Source organism: Fonsecaea monophora (assembly GCF_001642475.1).
Source record: "Fonsecaea monophora strain CBS 269.37 chromosome Unknown Scaff33, whole genome shotgun sequence".
Classification (NCBI taxonomy): domain Eukaryota; kingdom Fungi; phylum Ascomycota; class Eurotiomycetes; order Chaetothyriales; family Herpotrichiellaceae; genus Fonsecaea; species Fonsecaea monophora.
Window position 1 is genome coordinate 147,654 of NW_019173964.1, and position 17,035 is coordinate 164,688.

The following is a 17,035-nucleotide window of genomic DNA, read 5'->3' on the forward strand; positions in this document are numbered from 1 at the left end:
AGATGACGAATTGTGTCTTATTGGGCCTTGGAGAGGTACAGGGGGGAGGCAGATGGGCGCTCACCAGTCTCAAGATGGACACCAATAGCCCATGCATGGAACGTACTCGTACTCATTGAGGAGGGCTCTGACCAGGTGCAGATGCCCCATCTGCCCAGTTGCCCAGTTTGAGCCGCCCCAGCTGAACTCTGAACCGTCACAACAAGTAAACATCCGGACAAAGCAAGCTGAGGAAAGTATCGGACACATGATGTCAACCAGTTAGAGCCTCTCTTTTATACCAAATATGAACTAGCTCAAACCATTTGCGGCCACTAGTGACTCGCCAAGTCGACTCTAAAGCTAATTGTCCTCAGATCGGATGATGTCACTCACTTCCCCCTGGTCGATTCACTTTTTCTTCCCGCGCCCAGGCTACATGTGATACCATCCATCACACCTCCACTAACTCCAACAATACCAGTACAACCACCAAACATCTGGCTTGGGTGACATCCGTCCCGCCAACCAAACAATCCAACACCCACCTTTTTCTGCCACCACCAGCGCCCCTTTCCCTCATTTCTCCGTGTCCAAGCCTCGACCCTCTCCCGTGTCACCCTCATTCCTTGACAAGTAACCAACGAAAATAGTCCATGCGCAAGGAACCACGTTACTCCAACCGAAGCAAGATCAAGAAATACCAACAGAAATACACTCGATTTGTCTAACGTTCATTCCAAAGCTTCTCTTTCTATGATACACAAAAATGTTGGTCCGGGTTGCCACAGGTGCTTTTCAGCCAAAGCAGGAAGATCCCATGGTCAGCTCGGTTCATCAACACAGCCTCGTCCCGCACATGTTTCCTACGCTGCCTTTGTCAACTTGATCCTCCTCGCCCAGCTCACTCTCCCTCTTTCCTGCCCAACTAGTCGAGCATTACAAAATAAAGAGTCTTGCTTTTTGGTCCCTTTCCAGACGCAGTAGTTTCCAGTCGTCAGAACTCCGGTCATCCCTTCATGCTTTGATTAAGCCCCCCCCCCGTTTCGCCCGGTCGGCCCCTTTCCTTCCATTACCTATAGCGGCGAGGAGCCACCCATTGTACTCACAGCCCGTACCATGCCCCTTCCTCGCTCCCTCATATGCATGATGTAGCAGAGGCGACAACTCGCCACGCCCGATTGGGCATCACTCCAACAAAATCGAGAGGTCAAGTGTACAAAGAATAGGAATTGTTCAAAATCAAGGTCAAGTTTCCACCACTCGACCATCACCGTCATCATCTGTACCTTCTTCCCACCCTTCCGCAGAATATGCACAATCCGAATCAATGTACCCCCACAGAGAAATTACCCCTTACTTTTGGGGTCAGTGGGCCGTCCGCATGGCTTGTTGCAGACGTTGTTGCACCACCGCGTCTGGCGCCAGATGCTCCCAGAAGCCGTAGCTGGTGTTTTGCTGCAATTCGAGGAACAGAATGGTCATTCCCCAAACGTGGGGCCGTGCGACCGTGAGCCGCTCGTATACCACCCGCGATATTTGTTCCCGGAGTTCGCGCTGTTGCTCGTCTCCACTCCCTGTCCCCCAAAGGTTGAGCATCACCTTGCAGAAAAAGTCCGTGTGTGTGTTGGGATAGCGGATCTGGTCGGCAATGGCATTGAGGAGTTGGTAGCGCGTCTCATGGCTGACACTGCTAGCAAGCTTGCTGAAAAACGTGACCGGCGCCGTGCCAGAATCGAACCTTCCTGGAGAAGTGCTGAGCGCGTCGTGGCCGACAAATGGCACTAGAGCGTTCATGATTTCCACGCTCTTCGCAGGAGCCATGGCAGAGGACTCTTTTTGTCCCTCATGAAGAGCCTGCTTGATCTGCTTGAACGTGCTGTCCAGGTCACCTGATTTTCTGATCGCATTCAGGACAACGTCTTTGAGATCTGCTTGTTGAAGGGGTAGGTCATAGTCCCGCGCCAGAGTCGGATTTTTCTTCATCTCTTCGAGTCGTTCAATCTTCAGCCCTGGCGTCATGGGATCCGGGAGATCGTGGTATGCCGAAGGCTTGGCTGTGAGGATCAAGTTCCTGAGCTGTGGGATCCCATATGCTATTCGCGAGCAAAAGTAGGTGTGGTTTTCACACAGAAATTCAGGGTAGTCATGGAGCAGGATGAGTATGTTCCTCAGTGTTCCCTTGTACAGGTCAAGATTCAGAAGGTCGAAACCAGGCGTCTGTGACAGCTCCGAGATGTAAAGAAGCAACAATCCAATGAGCTCACGGTAGGTATCCCATCCGACGTGATTGTTCGGCTTCAGCATGCCAGCGACGAAGACGCGGTGCACAATGAGACTGTACCATCCGTATGTGAACCCCGGGAACCACGTTGGCTGCAGAGACTTGAAGCACTTGGCAAAGGCAAACATCAAGTCGTTGTGGTCGGTAGTGGTGTCCAATCGAGCTGCTGAATACTCATAGAGCATGTTGGCAAACAGTCTGGTGAAAAGTCTCTGATGGAAGGTCACTCCGCGCATGATCTGGTGGTGGTTCAAAATCAACACAAGCATCGTCAAGATCGTCTCAAGGTAGGGTGCCTTGCTGAGCCGGACTGCGCCGTTGGTATCCCCTTGAAACTTGACCAGCATAATAACTAGGCGACCAAGGGCATCCGCGTGCGAGAAAGCGACGTCCACACTGCCTCTGGGACTCTGAGCTTCTCGGTCGTAACATTCGATGCACGAGTCGATGCACAATCGCAAAAACTCTGCCAGATCCTCCGTGCTGTTAATCGTCTGCTCCTTATGGAGCTCTTTTAGGAATGCTGCGCAGGTGCTTTCATCGGGCCCAATGCTTTCAAAGATGCCTACCCATTCGTCAAACACGTAGCGCATTTGGTCTTGCTTAGCTTTGGCTTTGTCCGTAATCTCGACACTGACGAATTCGGGCATGCCGTGAGCCTTTAGCTTCGCGTTGATTTCTGGGGCAACAGGAAGGTCTGGTGTCTCCTTGACCCAAGCTGCCATTGCAACGAGACTATGGGCAAAATCCGCCCGGAGGGCTGTGGGCTCATCAGTAAAGAGAGTCTGATCCATGATCTCAGCGAGGACATGAAGTCCGTGTACATTTCGGCTCATGATGACTGAAGCAATTGCGACGTCGACCCGAGCAAACTCCATCAAGCCGGCCGTTATTAGTGCCACAACCACGTTGGAGCTAGCCAGTAGCAAGTCTTCATTAGCTGTCATCCATCTGAGGACATCCCGCACAATAAGGTCCGAGAGCTGGCATAGTTTCGAAAGCAAGAAAGCTAAGACCTCAGCCTCGAGAGGCCCTTCTGGCGGCTTGGTGACAAAAATGTGGCAGATCTTCTCTGCAATCTGGCGAGCTAGGAGATCAGCTGCTGGGCGGGTAGAAGAAGTGAGCACGATCAGGATTTGGCGGAAATCTTGGAAGATGGAGCTGTTCTTCTCGAGATCTTTCAGCCGTGTCGCATCGGATGCCCTAGCTGCTTTTTGGATATCTTCGATGAGAATGGTGATCCTATCATGAGGTGGCAATGTCTCCGGGAAACCATTGACCCTCGGCTGCGGCATTGCAGATAGCATTCGGCTTTCTTGCTGGACCAGCGGACTTTGGTGCGGGATCGCAGGCTGATCAGCAGGCGTGGACAGGTTTGGCATCGTGAGAGGGTCCTGCAGGACGTCGGGAATCTGACGTCCAGGGGTGTCAGCGGTGGCATTAGGAATATGGCTGGTGTTCATTCCATGAACCCTACGGTCGAACTCTTCGTAGACAGCCCGTTGTGCCTCGTTGAGACCGCCAACTGTTTGTTTGTAGGGCTCGGGAATCCATGCTGACCACCGATTGATTCCTTGCGGAATGAAATCCCGGGTCCCTCCTTCGGCGAGGAACCGACGTCGTTCTTCAAGATCAGCTTCAATAACCTGGTCAATTTCTGTAACAGCGCGCTGCTCAGCAGCTTGCTCAACAAACGAACATGCAGTGTCCAGATTGTCATTGACGCACATAAGGATGGCTCCCTCAGGCAAAAGGTGCTCCGGCAAGTCATCCTGGAGAGGACGGCGAATGTAGTTGGAGATACTCATACGCAGTGGCTCCTTGCACGTAACAAGAGCCAGACTACCCGCCAGGGACTTGACCATCTGTCTGGCGGCTGTCCGGTACTTTTCTGGATCCGGCTCAAGCGCATAGTCCTTTGAGACAAGCTGAGCCGTTGAGATTGATGCAATTGTGATTGACCGTTCGACAACAGGGGCGATGATTTCCTGGATGGCTTGGTCAAAAGCGCGGTAGATAATGCTCTTTATCAGTGCTTGATCTGCAGGCGAGCCCGACGTTGGAGGATATTTGAGCACGTCCTCCAAACTTGGAAGTGTTGCCATGATCTCAGGGGCGGAAAGCCGTTCACGGACGGCCCTGCTTATGGCGCCATTCAAAGACACGTCGTCAAAGGTCTCTAGGCCGTCTGGCAATGCGGGAATGTTCGCCATGTCGTCTTCTGTCTGCGGTCGGTCTCGAATGACCGTAGCAGGCTCCAGCTTCTTGAAGTCGAGCTCGAGGTCTTTGCAAAGCACCTCAATCTCGAATTTTAGATTCAGTTTGAGCTCTGCGAAATGGTAAAGCTCCAAGAGGACTCCCACTATTTCCATCAACCAAGGATTCGGTGGCACAAAGACCATGGAGTTGGCGCCTTGGGCCAGGACTTTGCACGTAAATGGTATGACCAGAATCAGTCTCTGAGTCTCATACCCTTCCACCAGGAGGTCGACGAAATAGATGTTTCGGTGCTTAATCGGTTTATCTTGTGCGAGAGTGAGAGATCCAAGCCAACCTCCAAGATTCTTGAGGTGGCTCCTTTCCGTCGCAGAATTGATTGTCGATTCGGCGCTCATGATCTTGACAATACTGACGTAGGTCTCGCGAATCACCTCCGACATGAGCAAATTGTCATCGATCATGCTGATAAACTGGAAGTACATTTCCTGGTTGTTTGGCTCTAACCTGGCACGCTGTTCAACAAGGTATGAAGCGAACCACTGATAGTGCTCAGGAGTGAACGACTCTTTCAGATCGACCAATTTGCTAGCCATGTTGTCTTTGGAGAGGTTGTTAATGACAAACAGGATTTTCTCTTGGATTTTTTGATCCGGGTCTCGAAAATGGGCGGAAGCTGGAGGAGGGTCCGCACGCAAGGCTCGAAACCCACGGCCTGCGTCTAGCACAACGAGATCATCTCCATTCGTCGTGTGAGCACCTGAGACGCCATTCGCACCAAGCCCATTTCCAGCAGCTTGCTGTGCACGGAGCCCTTCTTCAGCGCGTTGCAAGATTTCTGGATGCTGAAGAGAAGGCTCCTGCAGAAGTAGACTGCAAAGTCCAGGCCATTCGGAGAGTTGATCGCTGATCTGGAGTAGTGCTTCGATGCCAAAACGGTGCATGAGGCTGTCGGGTTCGTGATCGCGAACAGCCCGAAGTATCAGAGCGAGGCCAAAGTCTCGCGGGATTGAAGGGAGCAGTTTGTACTTGATAATACTCCCAAACAGGAGGGCTGTTTTCTCGAGTGCATCTTCCGGATACTCATTGTAGCAAACATACTCATCGAACAATCCATGGACGATGCAGCAGAAGAGATCCTGCTGATCTGGGTCTCGAGAAGTCTTATATCTCCGCATTTCGTTCACCATATCACGGATCGACAGCTCTGATCGATACATTCGACCGAACAATTCCGACATTTGCTTATCAATGACCTCGGAAAGTTTGTTGCCCTTCTCTTCACTGCTTTTCTCCAAAATATCATCGAATCCGGCCCCGTAGTTCATCAACCGCGGATACGTCTGCAAGCACGTAGTCTGTGCCGCCTCAACCAACTCGCGATTGTCCAAGTGGTCTTCGAGTTTCTCCAGGAGCGTATGTACGCTTCGCAGCGTGAGCGGAATAGACTGCGGCGTGGTTTCGCCACGTTGGACGCGAAATTCGTCGTCTGCCTTAATCCGTAGGTATTTGCAAAGAATCATGCCCAGATTTGTCTGCCCATCAGCTGCTTCAGACAGATACCTATCCAGATCGAATCCTGGGTCGATCTTGTTCCGCATGCAGGCTATGTCGAGAGCCAGGGGGTTTGACCAATGTTTGAGAAATTCCTCGGTCCACCCGAATTCTTGAGCGCGTTCGTATATCACTTCTGTTTGTCGTGGATCGAGCGAAAAAACGATATGACAAAGCTCGAACAGGTATTGAGGATACTGAGACGCGAGCGTTTCAAGAACAGGACGATAGTCTGGGCGTTGCTTTTCGAGGAACAAGCTGAAGCACTCAGCAATGAACTTTTCCTGGTCTGGCACCCATGACTTTGCATTGGTCCTCGCTAGAAACAGGAGGAAGATGGCTGGGTGATTGTGGTATACGTCCTGCAGTATGTCGATTCGGTCTTCTCCATCTGCCCCTGTACCGGGTCCCAGAACGACTTCGAAAATAGCCTGACAAGCATCGGCAGATACATATGGACCATCGAGCTCCGGGGTGATCAATCGCGTCATTTCGGGAGAGAAGTTGCTCAGGTCTTCTGCGGGTAAAGTCTCGCGAAGTCGGGGTATTGTAGTTGGCTGAGTTTCCGAGGATGAAGAGGCGAGAAATCCGCCAAGGAAGGAAATCTGCGTGTCTGGGTTCGCCCATCTGCCTCCCCAGAGTTTCTGGAGATCAAATTGCGGGTTATCCTGTGCCACATGCAGCAGAGATCTGTATAACCTTGGGAAATCGTTCCTCCGCATACGGAGACCCGGGATATCGAATCCTTGAATGACCAGGTTCCAGTCCAGCTGTTTTGCCCGGAGAGCCTCTACCAAATTTGAAATATCATACTGTTGATTGATGGTGAAGACGAGGAATAGTAGAGCATTGGCTACTTCTGCCTCTGTGACACTCGTTGTGGGTAATGAAGCTAGAAAATCCTGTGCGGCTTGTTCTGAGGCGACCGCCTTAGGTCCGTGCCGTTGTAGACCGCGAGCGATATCTCGAGCTTCGGCTGAGAGGCGTAGCAGCTGGTAGGCACCAAAGAATTGTTCTGGTTTAGAACCAGTGTATCGACTGATGACTGCACGCCATAGATCGTCTTTCTGCTGTTGCGTAGTCGTCGCAGCAGCCAGGGCAAAGTATTCGATTACAGAGCAGATGTTCTCGACCGCGAATGTTTGTGTATTCTCACCGCGCCTCTCCGACAGGGAACGCAGAGAGCTCTGAGCGAACTCGGCGAGAAAACTTTCTGCTTTTGTTCTCAGGTCGACGCGGGTGCACTTCGTGAAGGCAACGGCCAGAATGACTTGAGGAAGGGTATCGGCGAAGAAATGTTGGATAAAGGTCACAAGGTCAAAGTCGCGGAACGAGTCTTCCTTGGAGGTATCAATGGCCTCGGCAATCTTTGATGGCTGTTCTGGGTCCGAGGCGACCTTTTCCAACTCTTCACGCAGTAGCTTATAGCTTCCCTGATCGAAGTCTTTCGCACCTTGGAAAATGGCGGCAGTATTCAGGGTGATGGTTCGCCTGAAGAATTGGGCAAAGACCTCCATGCCGTTAGAATCGAGCAGTCGCTGTATCTTCTCCCGCTTGGAGTCCCACTTTGCCTTTCCCTCTCTTTCACTGATGGTATCAAGCAGCAGGAGAATCTGAGTCGCGGATATCTTTGAAAGCGAGGAGGGGCCGGACGCGGCAGGACTGAGGATCATGGGAAGCATTCATGACCTTGGAAAAGGGCGGTGCTAGTGAGAAGGGTTTGCGGGGAGGTCAGCCACGTTGTACAATAGGTTTAGGTAGCTTGTAAGAGAGAGGTAAGAGGTCAATCTAAAAGTAGCAAGAAGTGTCGGGTACAACGGGTGACTGAGAGAAGGAATAAGTTGATGGAAAAGTGAAGACGCAGGAACAATCGGGGGGGAAGAGAGGAGTGAGTTTGGTGTTGGTGTTGGCCTCTTTGCATGGAACATGGAGTTGGAGTCCAGCGGCCAGTCATTGGCAGGCGACCACTCTGTTTGGGCATGAAGCCTTGGCATGCTTCATCACGTGCGCAAACTCGAGAATAAGGACACGTGCATCCTTCCAGATACTTTGACGTGTCTGGATTTGAGCATCGACGATGCATCTGTATGTTAACCAAGCAGTTTTATTCCAAAAGTTAACTAGAGACAGCCTCTGAGACACATCTCTTGAGCATATAGGTGCGAACTTGAAGAAAAGATATTTCATTCAGGAATACCACCACATGCACGTCATGAGGAAAAGCCCCCGAGAATAGCAAAAGCCTTGCACGCAAAATAATGCTGGTAGAAGCAACACCACCTTGCTTGAATCCACGTCTGAAAAGCAGCCACTATTGTGTCCAAGACCACATCTTATACAATCCTAGTAATCCACAGTCAAGAAGAGTTTGCTGTACGCAACAAAAAGCAACACCATTCCATGCTGACATGCACCGTCTCAGGTCCTTGACTTTTTGGTTTCGACACCTATGGCCCCAACGCTGTCTTCCAATATATCCGCCGCGCCGCGCTTCTTCCCCTTGGGAGTGCCAGCCATCGAGCGCCCACCGCTTTTGAGCCTGGGCCAGGAATCGAAAGGACTGGCTTTTTGTGAACGACGGCCGGTATCTAGTGACTTGACTTCTTCGGAAATCAAAGGGGCTGGTCCACTTGAGCGAAGAGATCTCTTCGTCTTTGACATTGGGGAAATGTCGCTTGAGGTACTGTTGCCGATTGCCGCCGATGCATCTTCCTTCTGATCAGTCGGTTCCTCAATGTCAGTCAGAGCTTCCTCCTCGCGTTCTGCTTCCCGTGCTTTTTGCTGCGCTTCAGTCTGGAAAAGACGTTTGGGCTTGATTGACCGACGGGTAAGTGTTCGAAGCCGCTTGACATCGGAGCCTTTGGGCGTGTGTTCCAAGAGACCGAGGTCACCAGTATCAATGTCTTCTTCTTCATCCTCCTCATCATCAAATCGTCGGTAGACTTTCTTGCCGCGGCTTGAAGTAGTCAGCATTGAAACTTGGGACGGGAGAGTAAGCGACTTACAATACATAAACCATGCCATCGTCCTTCTCAATAGCCTCTTCGACTTGGGGATCAAGCTTCTTTCGCTCCCCACTAACCTTGCGACGTTTAGATGTTCCAGCGATTTTGCGGGTGGACGAAGTTTCTCCGTTCATATTTTGCTCAGTGAAAGGGTTTGACTCGCTGTTGTCGACATGAGGAATTCTATCACGAGAATCGGTGTAAATCTGAACTTGCCCGCGGCTGTCATCGTTCTCGACAGAGAAGCTTTCAAGTGAGAAGCCATTGTAGCGTTTAGTCTTTCGATTCCTTTTTGGGCTTGGTTCAAAGTCCACCAAGTCGTTCACGTTTAGGGTATTGTCTTGGAAAAGTGCACGAGCAGGGTTACTTGTTTGAGGAACCATTTTCTTCCTCGGAGTTTTGACGGGAGTGGGAAGCATGCCGTCGGAGATCGTAGTGGAGGAAGATGCAAGTGGTTGAAGATGCGACTTGGAATGAGGTAGTTTGTCGATGGTCGAAGGAAGGATGTCGGAGGATGGAGGTGAGATGACTTGGACGCGACGAGGTGCCTTGTGCTTTGGTGTCGCTTCTGGCGATTGAATTCCAGGTGCGACTCTGGGTCTTGACTTCCTTGACGATCGCGGAGTGGTCACTGGGGCTTCAATTTCAGGTATGTTGTCGCGCCTGTCGGGAGTGGTGTGAAGATTGGCGGACGCAATTCGAGAGCTTGTTCTTGTAGCCCTTCGATCAGGATGGGTATGAGAACGATCGTAAGCGGCGCCATGTAAAGGAGTTTGGGGAGTCTGAGGAGTCGATGCGATTTGAAGAGGCGGTGTTGAAGTCATTTTGTGAGGCGCACATGCAGCAGTGAATTCACCGGCAATTGATCAATGTCTCTGCCAGACCCAAGGTTCAGAGTGAAGAGTTGCAAAACCAACTCCAAAATTCAGCGCAAGGGTGTGCTCTCCAGATGCAATGCAGCTCAGTCAAAAGCAGTAAGCAAGAACAAGTTACAACAACAATAAGGTGACTGCATCGCAAAGGACGGTGCTAGATGGAGGTCGAGGAGTTTGTTGGAGGTTGGGCTTCCGTCTGGTGAAGTGACTGCTGGGGTGAGTGGCTGGGAACAGCACATTCCCCGGCGCAAGCGCAGTCGTGGCTTGCAGGTCTGGGCATTCAGGGTTCGGGTTTCTCGTCCCGGGCGAGACGCGCCTCGTCTCAAAACTACGCGTAAAGCGGCTTTATGTGTATCTTGTCATTGTGGGCGCACTTCTAGTCGTCATCATACCATGCATACAAACGGCGTCCTCTTTGTTCCAGACTCAGACGCTGCTCTTCTGCATCATGGATCACAAATCTTCAGTCCTCACGGACGATGACTCTGCAGACAGTCTCTGGCATGCCCCTGCAGAACAAGAAACAGCGGGCAAACAAGCCCATAGAGCGAAGCACACATACCAAGGACAACAACAATATGAGGAAAACCTACGTCAAGAACTACAGAGCGTGAGACAGGTTAATGAGGCTATTGAAGGTGTTATTCAGAGCCTCCACAAGGCCAAAAGCAATATGAGAGTAAGGATTCAACCTGTGGTTCCTCCATATTTGATGGTCTTCACTAACTCGAGTACTAGACGGTGAACAACACCGTCTCAGCTGCCTCAAGTCTCTTGAATACATGGACCAAAATTCTATCCCAAACAGAGCATAACCAACGCCTGATTCTTGACCCTTCATGGCAAGGCGCCAGTCAAGATATCGCGGATATTGAAGAGGAAGCCCTGGAGAAACAGCGCGCTGCTGATCGACGAGAAGCTGAGGAGGAGAGAAAGAAGGCAGAAGCCAAAAAGGCTCAAGAGGAAGAGCGACATAAAGTTGAGACAGCCACCAAACCCACAAGAGGGACTGCGCGAGGTCCGGGCAGGATCGGTGCTGCCGGAAGAGGTGGTGCAACCGCACAGTCCTCGGCTTACGTACAGGTAGGAGGGTCTAATACCAGCGGTATAAGGCGAGGCACAGCCTCCGCTAGAAGAGCCAGCTCAGGAATTGGTAGAGGGACAACGGGCAGGGCCTCGAGAGGCCGTGGCTGAAATCTGCGGCTTCCGTTGATGGATTGCCTTGTTTCATCTTTGCCGCTCGGGCTCACGACGGGGTTTTGTTGTACCCAACAGATGCCAGGGACGAACGCAAGCTCGTCAGGACCCTTGGCACCCCTGGAAATCAAAAGACAGACCCTGGGGATTCGGTAACGGGAGCCTCCCAGCATACGAGACTATTTCTCACGGCTCACCCGTAGAATAGATTGTTCTGGTGTCTGTCCGCCACGATGCGCGCGAGGTAGGTGGGAGTTCATCTAGTCCCACCCTTCAGAGTCCGCCAGGGGAGCGAAGTTGAAGTGCGCTAAAGCAGTCTGGCTCCCATATTTGCAGCTATTGACGAGATCGAAAACGGTGGTCACGTCGACCAGTGTTTTGCCCACTTTCGCCGAGATACACCGCGAGTCGGGGAGGGATCATATTTGTTCAGTATACTGTGGGCGGTCGTGGTACTGATGGGGCGTAATTACTGGGAGAAAGGTCAGATGTGCCTGGGAAGAAGCACACCTACGGAGCTGATGGCGGCAGAGACCACAGCATGCAAGCAAATTCGTCGCGGCGATACCAAGTTGTCAGGTATGGGTTCTTTCTGCTGGAGTCAAAGGCACATTTCAGTGCCTGACAGGAGGAGCCTCTGCGCAGCTAGTTCAGATGTAGAATGCAAGTCTCAGGAACCCCAAAGTCGAAGACTGAGCTATCGACCAAATCCGTGCTCCTGGCCACACTGGTGTGTTGTATTCAAGTATGTAGCCTGAGTCAAACCTTGCCTCCAAAAGTGCAGTGCTGCAAGTATGTACAACAACAAGCCGGAAGGAGATGTACCAATCAAGCATGGGCAGGCAAATACCTAGCTAGGTATCATCATCTCAAGTCATAATTTTACCAGGCGAGCGGTGAGTAACCGGAGACAAAGCACGAAATGTGAAGGGGAGGTCGTCGTTGTAGAGCGGTCTAAAAGCAGCAAGGGGACGAGAGCACAAGACCCCCAAGGCGGTCGCCGAAAGAAGCATCAGCTTGATTCTCCCAATTTATTATGGTTTGAGATGTGAATGAAGCAACCTGGTCTGCGCAACAGACAAGGTTCATTGTTGGGCCAATTCTAGTTCTCCATACCGTTTAGAGGAAGATCTTCTACGGAACCACTTCGTTTTACAACAAGCACAAGACAACTTGTCACTCGTCCTTCTCACAGTCCAGTCCGCGTCTGGAGACACGACCAACTGCGGAGAAAGTAAACAATGAATTTCGCACCGTACCAGGATGCTTCGCCAGAAATGTGAGTTGCTGCCACGACATGAATTGGAGATCAAGATGGGCGGACAAAGTTGTTAATCAAAAGTATATAGAGAACGTGCTCTATCACCTCCCCCTCGCACTTCGATCGATTCGCCTCGCGTTCGGTCGCCTCCCCCGAACAGACCCATCCAGCCCATCACCCGTGCCAGCGCTGGTACGCAATCACTGCCACCATTGCTTCCTCCCAGTGCATTCGCGAATGATCTCCCGCCTAGGCCGTCGTTTACCGGGGAACATAGGGACCAGAGCTTAGAAGCTTTCGAGACAAGCCTGCCTTTAAGAGTGGATTATGAAGCAATGTTGGCATACCTGGTCCTTCCACCGGCCGGGGGTGTTTTTCTTCTCCTGTTCGAGCACAAGAGCGACTATGTCCGGTTTCATGCGTGGCAATCTAGCATGCTCTTCTCAGCTATATTCTTCCTTCACTTGATCTTGTCCTGGTCAAAGGTGCTCTCCTGGATGCTGTTCGCAATCGACCTGATTTTGATCGGCTTTCTCTCGCTCCATGCTTACCGAGATGTCGAGACACTGGACCATTTCGAAGTACCTTATTTTGGCAGGCTAGCCAACTCATTCGTCGACAATGAGTGAATATAGACGACGTGCATCTTGCGAAAGCGCTAGCGCCCACCTTCATACCCTTCTGGCATTGGAGTTGCTGCGAAGGATAAGTTCACCTGGATTGCTCAATATGTCGAGCATTGTATAAGGCAGTACTAAGGCTGACCTTGACCCACCTCAACAACTGCACAACTTGGTCATTTTTAAACAACGTCGGTGCTCCTGCATTTCGAAGTGGTCAGTTTCATTGCCGAGGTCATGAAGACGCAGGCAAATGCTGGTGAAAGGTGCACCTTGAGACATCAGAACAAATCATCGAGTCGGTTTCAGATGGGATGTGTTCCATCTTGCCAGAAGATGACTGCTTCGAACCCTGCAAAGAGTACTTCAAAAGCCCTGCCTTTTCAAAGAGGCCACGGCTGTTCTTGATGGCCATGGCCCTCGGACTCTATTGTGTGCGGGTACTGCCCCTGGCGGGACCCCGTCTGGACCCTATATGCCTTATTCAACCAACTTTCCATGAAGTGAGAGACTACAGGATGAGCCATTTGAATCCAATAGTGGTGCTGGAATGTCCCAAGTTAGATTTCAGTGTTCTCAGAGAAACTACGAATTTCTCGAATAAGCCAAGGCAGCTGGTGCAGGAACTCGACTCGACACTGATCCGAAACCAGTTGAGTCCGCGCTTTGGTATTGCAGAGCAGGTATACATTCACAGCTTGCGGACGAAGCACACATCGATGCGGAAGCTATGTGGGGTGGGATCAACAATTATGAGGGCGAGAGACTTCGGGGAGACTTTGGAAGGATTTTGATTAATTACGTGAACGATTGTGGTTAGAAATATATGGTACCTCTCAACGGTATGGCCTTGCACGTTGATGATAATGGCAACTTAAGCTGATCTTTCCCTCTTTTTCCTGCCAGATTCGACTCCCAGCTCTTCACATTTGGCCAAACAGTTCGATATCCTCAAGCACCGGCTCCCACATAGGCGTCAGCGACTTTCGAGCGTCGTTTTTGAACGACCACGTGGCCCTGAACGATGCCTTCGTCGAGCCCAGGTCCAACCAGAACTCTTTGATCAGCAGCAACATCTTCTCTCTCAACATAGATTTAGTGAAGGATCACAACAAAGCGTACGCCCTTGACAGGAAGGAGAAGGAATGATGGAAGCTAGCCTATAAAGTGCAGGGCTTCAGGACCGGATTCGGGAGCAACCATGCGTTGTGTCGGGTTCGATTTGATGACAGTAGCTTCCGGGAGTACAACGTCCTGGTCCAGAGCGTGAACGGGTGATGTTACGAAGCTCGTGAACCTCGAGTGGATGGTATACTAGGTGTCGGCGTTGCCGCCCGGCAGTCCCGGCAGATGTCGTGTCGACAGTTCATGCAGAAAAGATTGCGACCGCCCCTCTCTCTGCACCTGCAACACTCCCAGCAATTGTTCCTAGCACGCACCAAAGCTCGATATTCTTCCTGTCTTGCTCTCTCCCGACACAAGTTGCCATGGCACCAACCAAGTTCGGCGCGTATGCTGCGCTCTGCCGGTCCACCAGGACAGAGGGATGGCCTCCGGGCGCCGGTTGCTTGCTGTCTTCTCCGAGCAGCTTGACAATATCTCGTTTTGTGATGCGGATGCTGTGTTGTGTGGCCGCATTGGGCATATTGAACTTTCCACTGCTTGCAAGTGCACGGCGGCATGCTGATGGGATGAGTGGTTTGTTGAAGGGCAAGAACGTTTCGTGCGTGTTACACATGAGGCACACAAAGTGCAGAAAAAGGTATGCTGTGTTTGAGGTTTGATAGAACCTTAGAGGAACTAATTTATCTACAACAGGGTCAGAACTATATCTGCAGGAAGAGCTACTCTCCAGGCCGGCGACTGTCAGGAGACAAAGTAGCACACTATTGAAACAGCTAGTTGGCCATCATGGTGGCTGTGGGTTCATCTACGCCCTGCTTCATTTTATCAACCAAACCAGGCGTCTGCAACCGTGCACCTGACAGTACGAATCTGGTGTTGACTGGCGACCAGCGCATGCCTGGGTGCCTTTCTCCTCACCAGGATCAGGGGCACAGGAGCCTCTGAAGTCGGATTCGTTGTCGGATCTCATGCTTCCCAATCAATTCATACTAGACAAAGCACCTTGCGTGCGCAGGTTACACGACAAGAAGCTCATTTCCCATACGGGCGGGTCAGCAGGTCATTTCAGGCCCAGTTCTTCGCTGGAAAATGCCAGACCTTTGGCAGAATATGGCCTCGAGCGTCTAACTCTCCAATGGGTCAGCCTCATGTCAAACTCGCAACTGGGCGTAAGCAGGTAATCAAGACCTGGTTGAATAAGGTGGTATAAGTGACTGAGTTAGCGGAGCGATGTTGATAAATTATGGTTTTGCTGGTGATGTTTGGTGCTAGTCTAACTCATCCCTAGTCAGCGAGCTCGAGGCATTCAGGGGCAATACTTGGGTAACACACGGTGCACGTGACCGTGACACCCTCGTTTCGGTGCCACAGGTGCCTGCGTGCCTGCGTGCCTGCCCGAGACGCGTCCAATGTAAAATACTGTTATCACTAACAAGCGCCTGCGTTGCTCCCTTCTTCTTCGTCTATCCATCATTTCTGCAAATGTCACATCCATCAGGCTTCAACACACATATATACTCTGCTCATTCCCACCAAAATCCTTTGCGAGCCAAATTTGTCACTTCCAACAAAATGCAGAATCCGGACTACACAATTGACCGCATGACCAAGCTTGACGATGACAACATTTTGATCAGATCTCGCTTCCGGGGGAGGGTATTCGACATTGAATTTGGACCAAATGACCTCCACGATCCAGCGAGTCCAATCGGTTCACAGCCCTTCGAGCAACAGTACCTCGATGCGCTTCAACATTCATTCGGTGATGATGAATCTGCGGAAGCTTCTGAAGCCGATGAAGACGATGCGGCTACCGACTTCTCTGATTGCAGTGGTCGTTTCGATACGGCCGCCTCTCCGATGTCGAGCGAATGTGGTTGCGAAGAGGATCCTGTCATAGCCTTTGCTGTGGGACCATTTTTGACACACAGAACCTTCGAAACTTTTGCCCCGGAATCATCAACACCTTGTCTCAATACCTTACAAGACGTCCTTCACCCTCCGCTTCTGTCGTTTACCCTACGTGTAGTTGGAGGAGATCTCGTCCCGATCAGCCGGTCTCCAGAGAAATTGGAAACCGCGGATCCACCCTGGGCTACTGTCTGGAAATCTGAGCATTGGCTCGAATACCCTCATGTCGAAGCAAAAGACATCACTTTGGCTCAAACTTCTCAGACATCCTCAAATACCAACCTCGTTATGTTCAACAACCGCATATGCTGGTTTAAGCCTGTTTTGGACTACGTCGATAGTCCTCCATATATTCGAGAGATCGATATACTCTCCAAGCTCTCTCGGGAAAATCTCAGCCACAGACTACGCTGCCCGCAGATAGAAGCTATTGTACTTGATGACAAGGATGGTAACAGGGGATTTATCAACGGTCTTATTCTCTCCGCCATCTACCCCAACAATGGGACCATAGCAGATCGAGTCAACGGACCAGAAGGGCTATCTCTCCCCATGGCGCTATGTGAACGCTGGTATCGTGATATCGAGGACATGGTACATTTATTGCACGAAAAAGATTTTGTCTGGGGCGATGTTTCGCCGAACAACATGGTCATTGACGCGAACGAAAATGTCTGCATGATTGATTTTGGGGGTGGATACACGGAGGGCTGGGTCGACGAGGAAGACAGGGAGACCAAGAAAGGGGATCTAGAAGGACTCAAGAGGATCAAGGAGTACTTGTTGGATATGGACCGGACAGGAGATGCCACAGAGTGAACTGCCTGGAGCAATAGTCACATCCGTGGGCGGTCTGCAGAAGCTAGTGCTGGTGAGGTGCGGTGGGAGCGCATTCCATTTCTTTAGTGCAGGTGACGCCAGAGAATATGTCCACAGTCAGTGTGGCATAAACATGTATCAACACAATGTCGAGGAACTTAAATGCGCTGTCGAATATGGCAATGAAG

General features: G+C 51.2%; 5 protein-coding genes across 5 annotated transcripts; 3 read left to right on the top strand and 2 right to left on the bottom strand.

Annotated features, from left to right (window-relative positions):
* Positions 1–1,347: 1,347 nt before the first annotated feature.
* AYO21_05331 (hypothetical protein) lies at positions 1,348–7,707 on the bottom strand (the record flags this gene model as incomplete). The annotated part of the gene is made up of 1 exon (XM_022655301.1): positions 1,348–7,707. The coding sequence occupies one exon, from the start codon at positions 7,705–7,707 to the stop codon at positions 1,348–1,350; it is 6,360 nt and encodes a 2,119-aa protein (XP_022512383.1).
* A 745-nt stretch (positions 7,708–8,452) lies between these two features.
* On the bottom strand, positions 8,453–9,863 carry AYO21_05332 (hypothetical protein; the record flags this gene model as incomplete). Its single annotated transcript, XM_022655302.1, has 2 exons — positions 8,453–8,990; positions 9,040–9,863. The coding sequence occupies 2 exons, from the start codon at positions 9,861–9,863 to the stop codon at positions 8,453–8,455; spliced, it is 1,362 nt and encodes a 453-aa protein (XP_022512384.1).
* Positions 9,864–10,362: 499 nt separating this feature from the next.
* On the top strand, positions 10,363–11,127 carry AYO21_05333 (hypothetical protein; the record flags this gene model as incomplete). Its single annotated transcript, XM_022655303.1, has 3 exons — positions 10,363–10,593; positions 10,653–10,997; positions 11,062–11,127. The coding sequence occupies 3 exons, from the start codon at positions 10,363–10,365 to the stop codon at positions 11,125–11,127; spliced, it is 642 nt and encodes a 213-aa protein (XP_022512385.1).
* A 1,225-nt stretch (positions 11,128–12,352) lies between these two features.
* Positions 12,353–13,001, top strand: AYO21_05334 (hypothetical protein; the record flags this gene model as incomplete). The annotated part of the gene is made up of 2 exons (XM_022655304.1): positions 12,353–12,390; positions 12,461–13,001. The coding sequence occupies 2 exons, from the start codon at positions 12,353–12,355 to the stop codon at positions 12,999–13,001; spliced, it is 579 nt and encodes a 192-aa protein (XP_022512386.1).
* Positions 13,002–15,689: 2,688 nt separating this feature from the next.
* AYO21_05335 (hypothetical protein) lies at positions 15,690–16,847 on the top strand (the record flags this gene model as incomplete). Its single annotated transcript, XM_022655305.1, has 1 exon — positions 15,690–16,847. One exon carries the CDS (start codon positions 15,690–15,692, stop codon positions 16,845–16,847), a length of 1,158 nt encoding a protein of 385 aa, XP_022512387.1.
* Between the last annotated feature and the right edge of the window lie 188 nt (positions 16,848–17,035).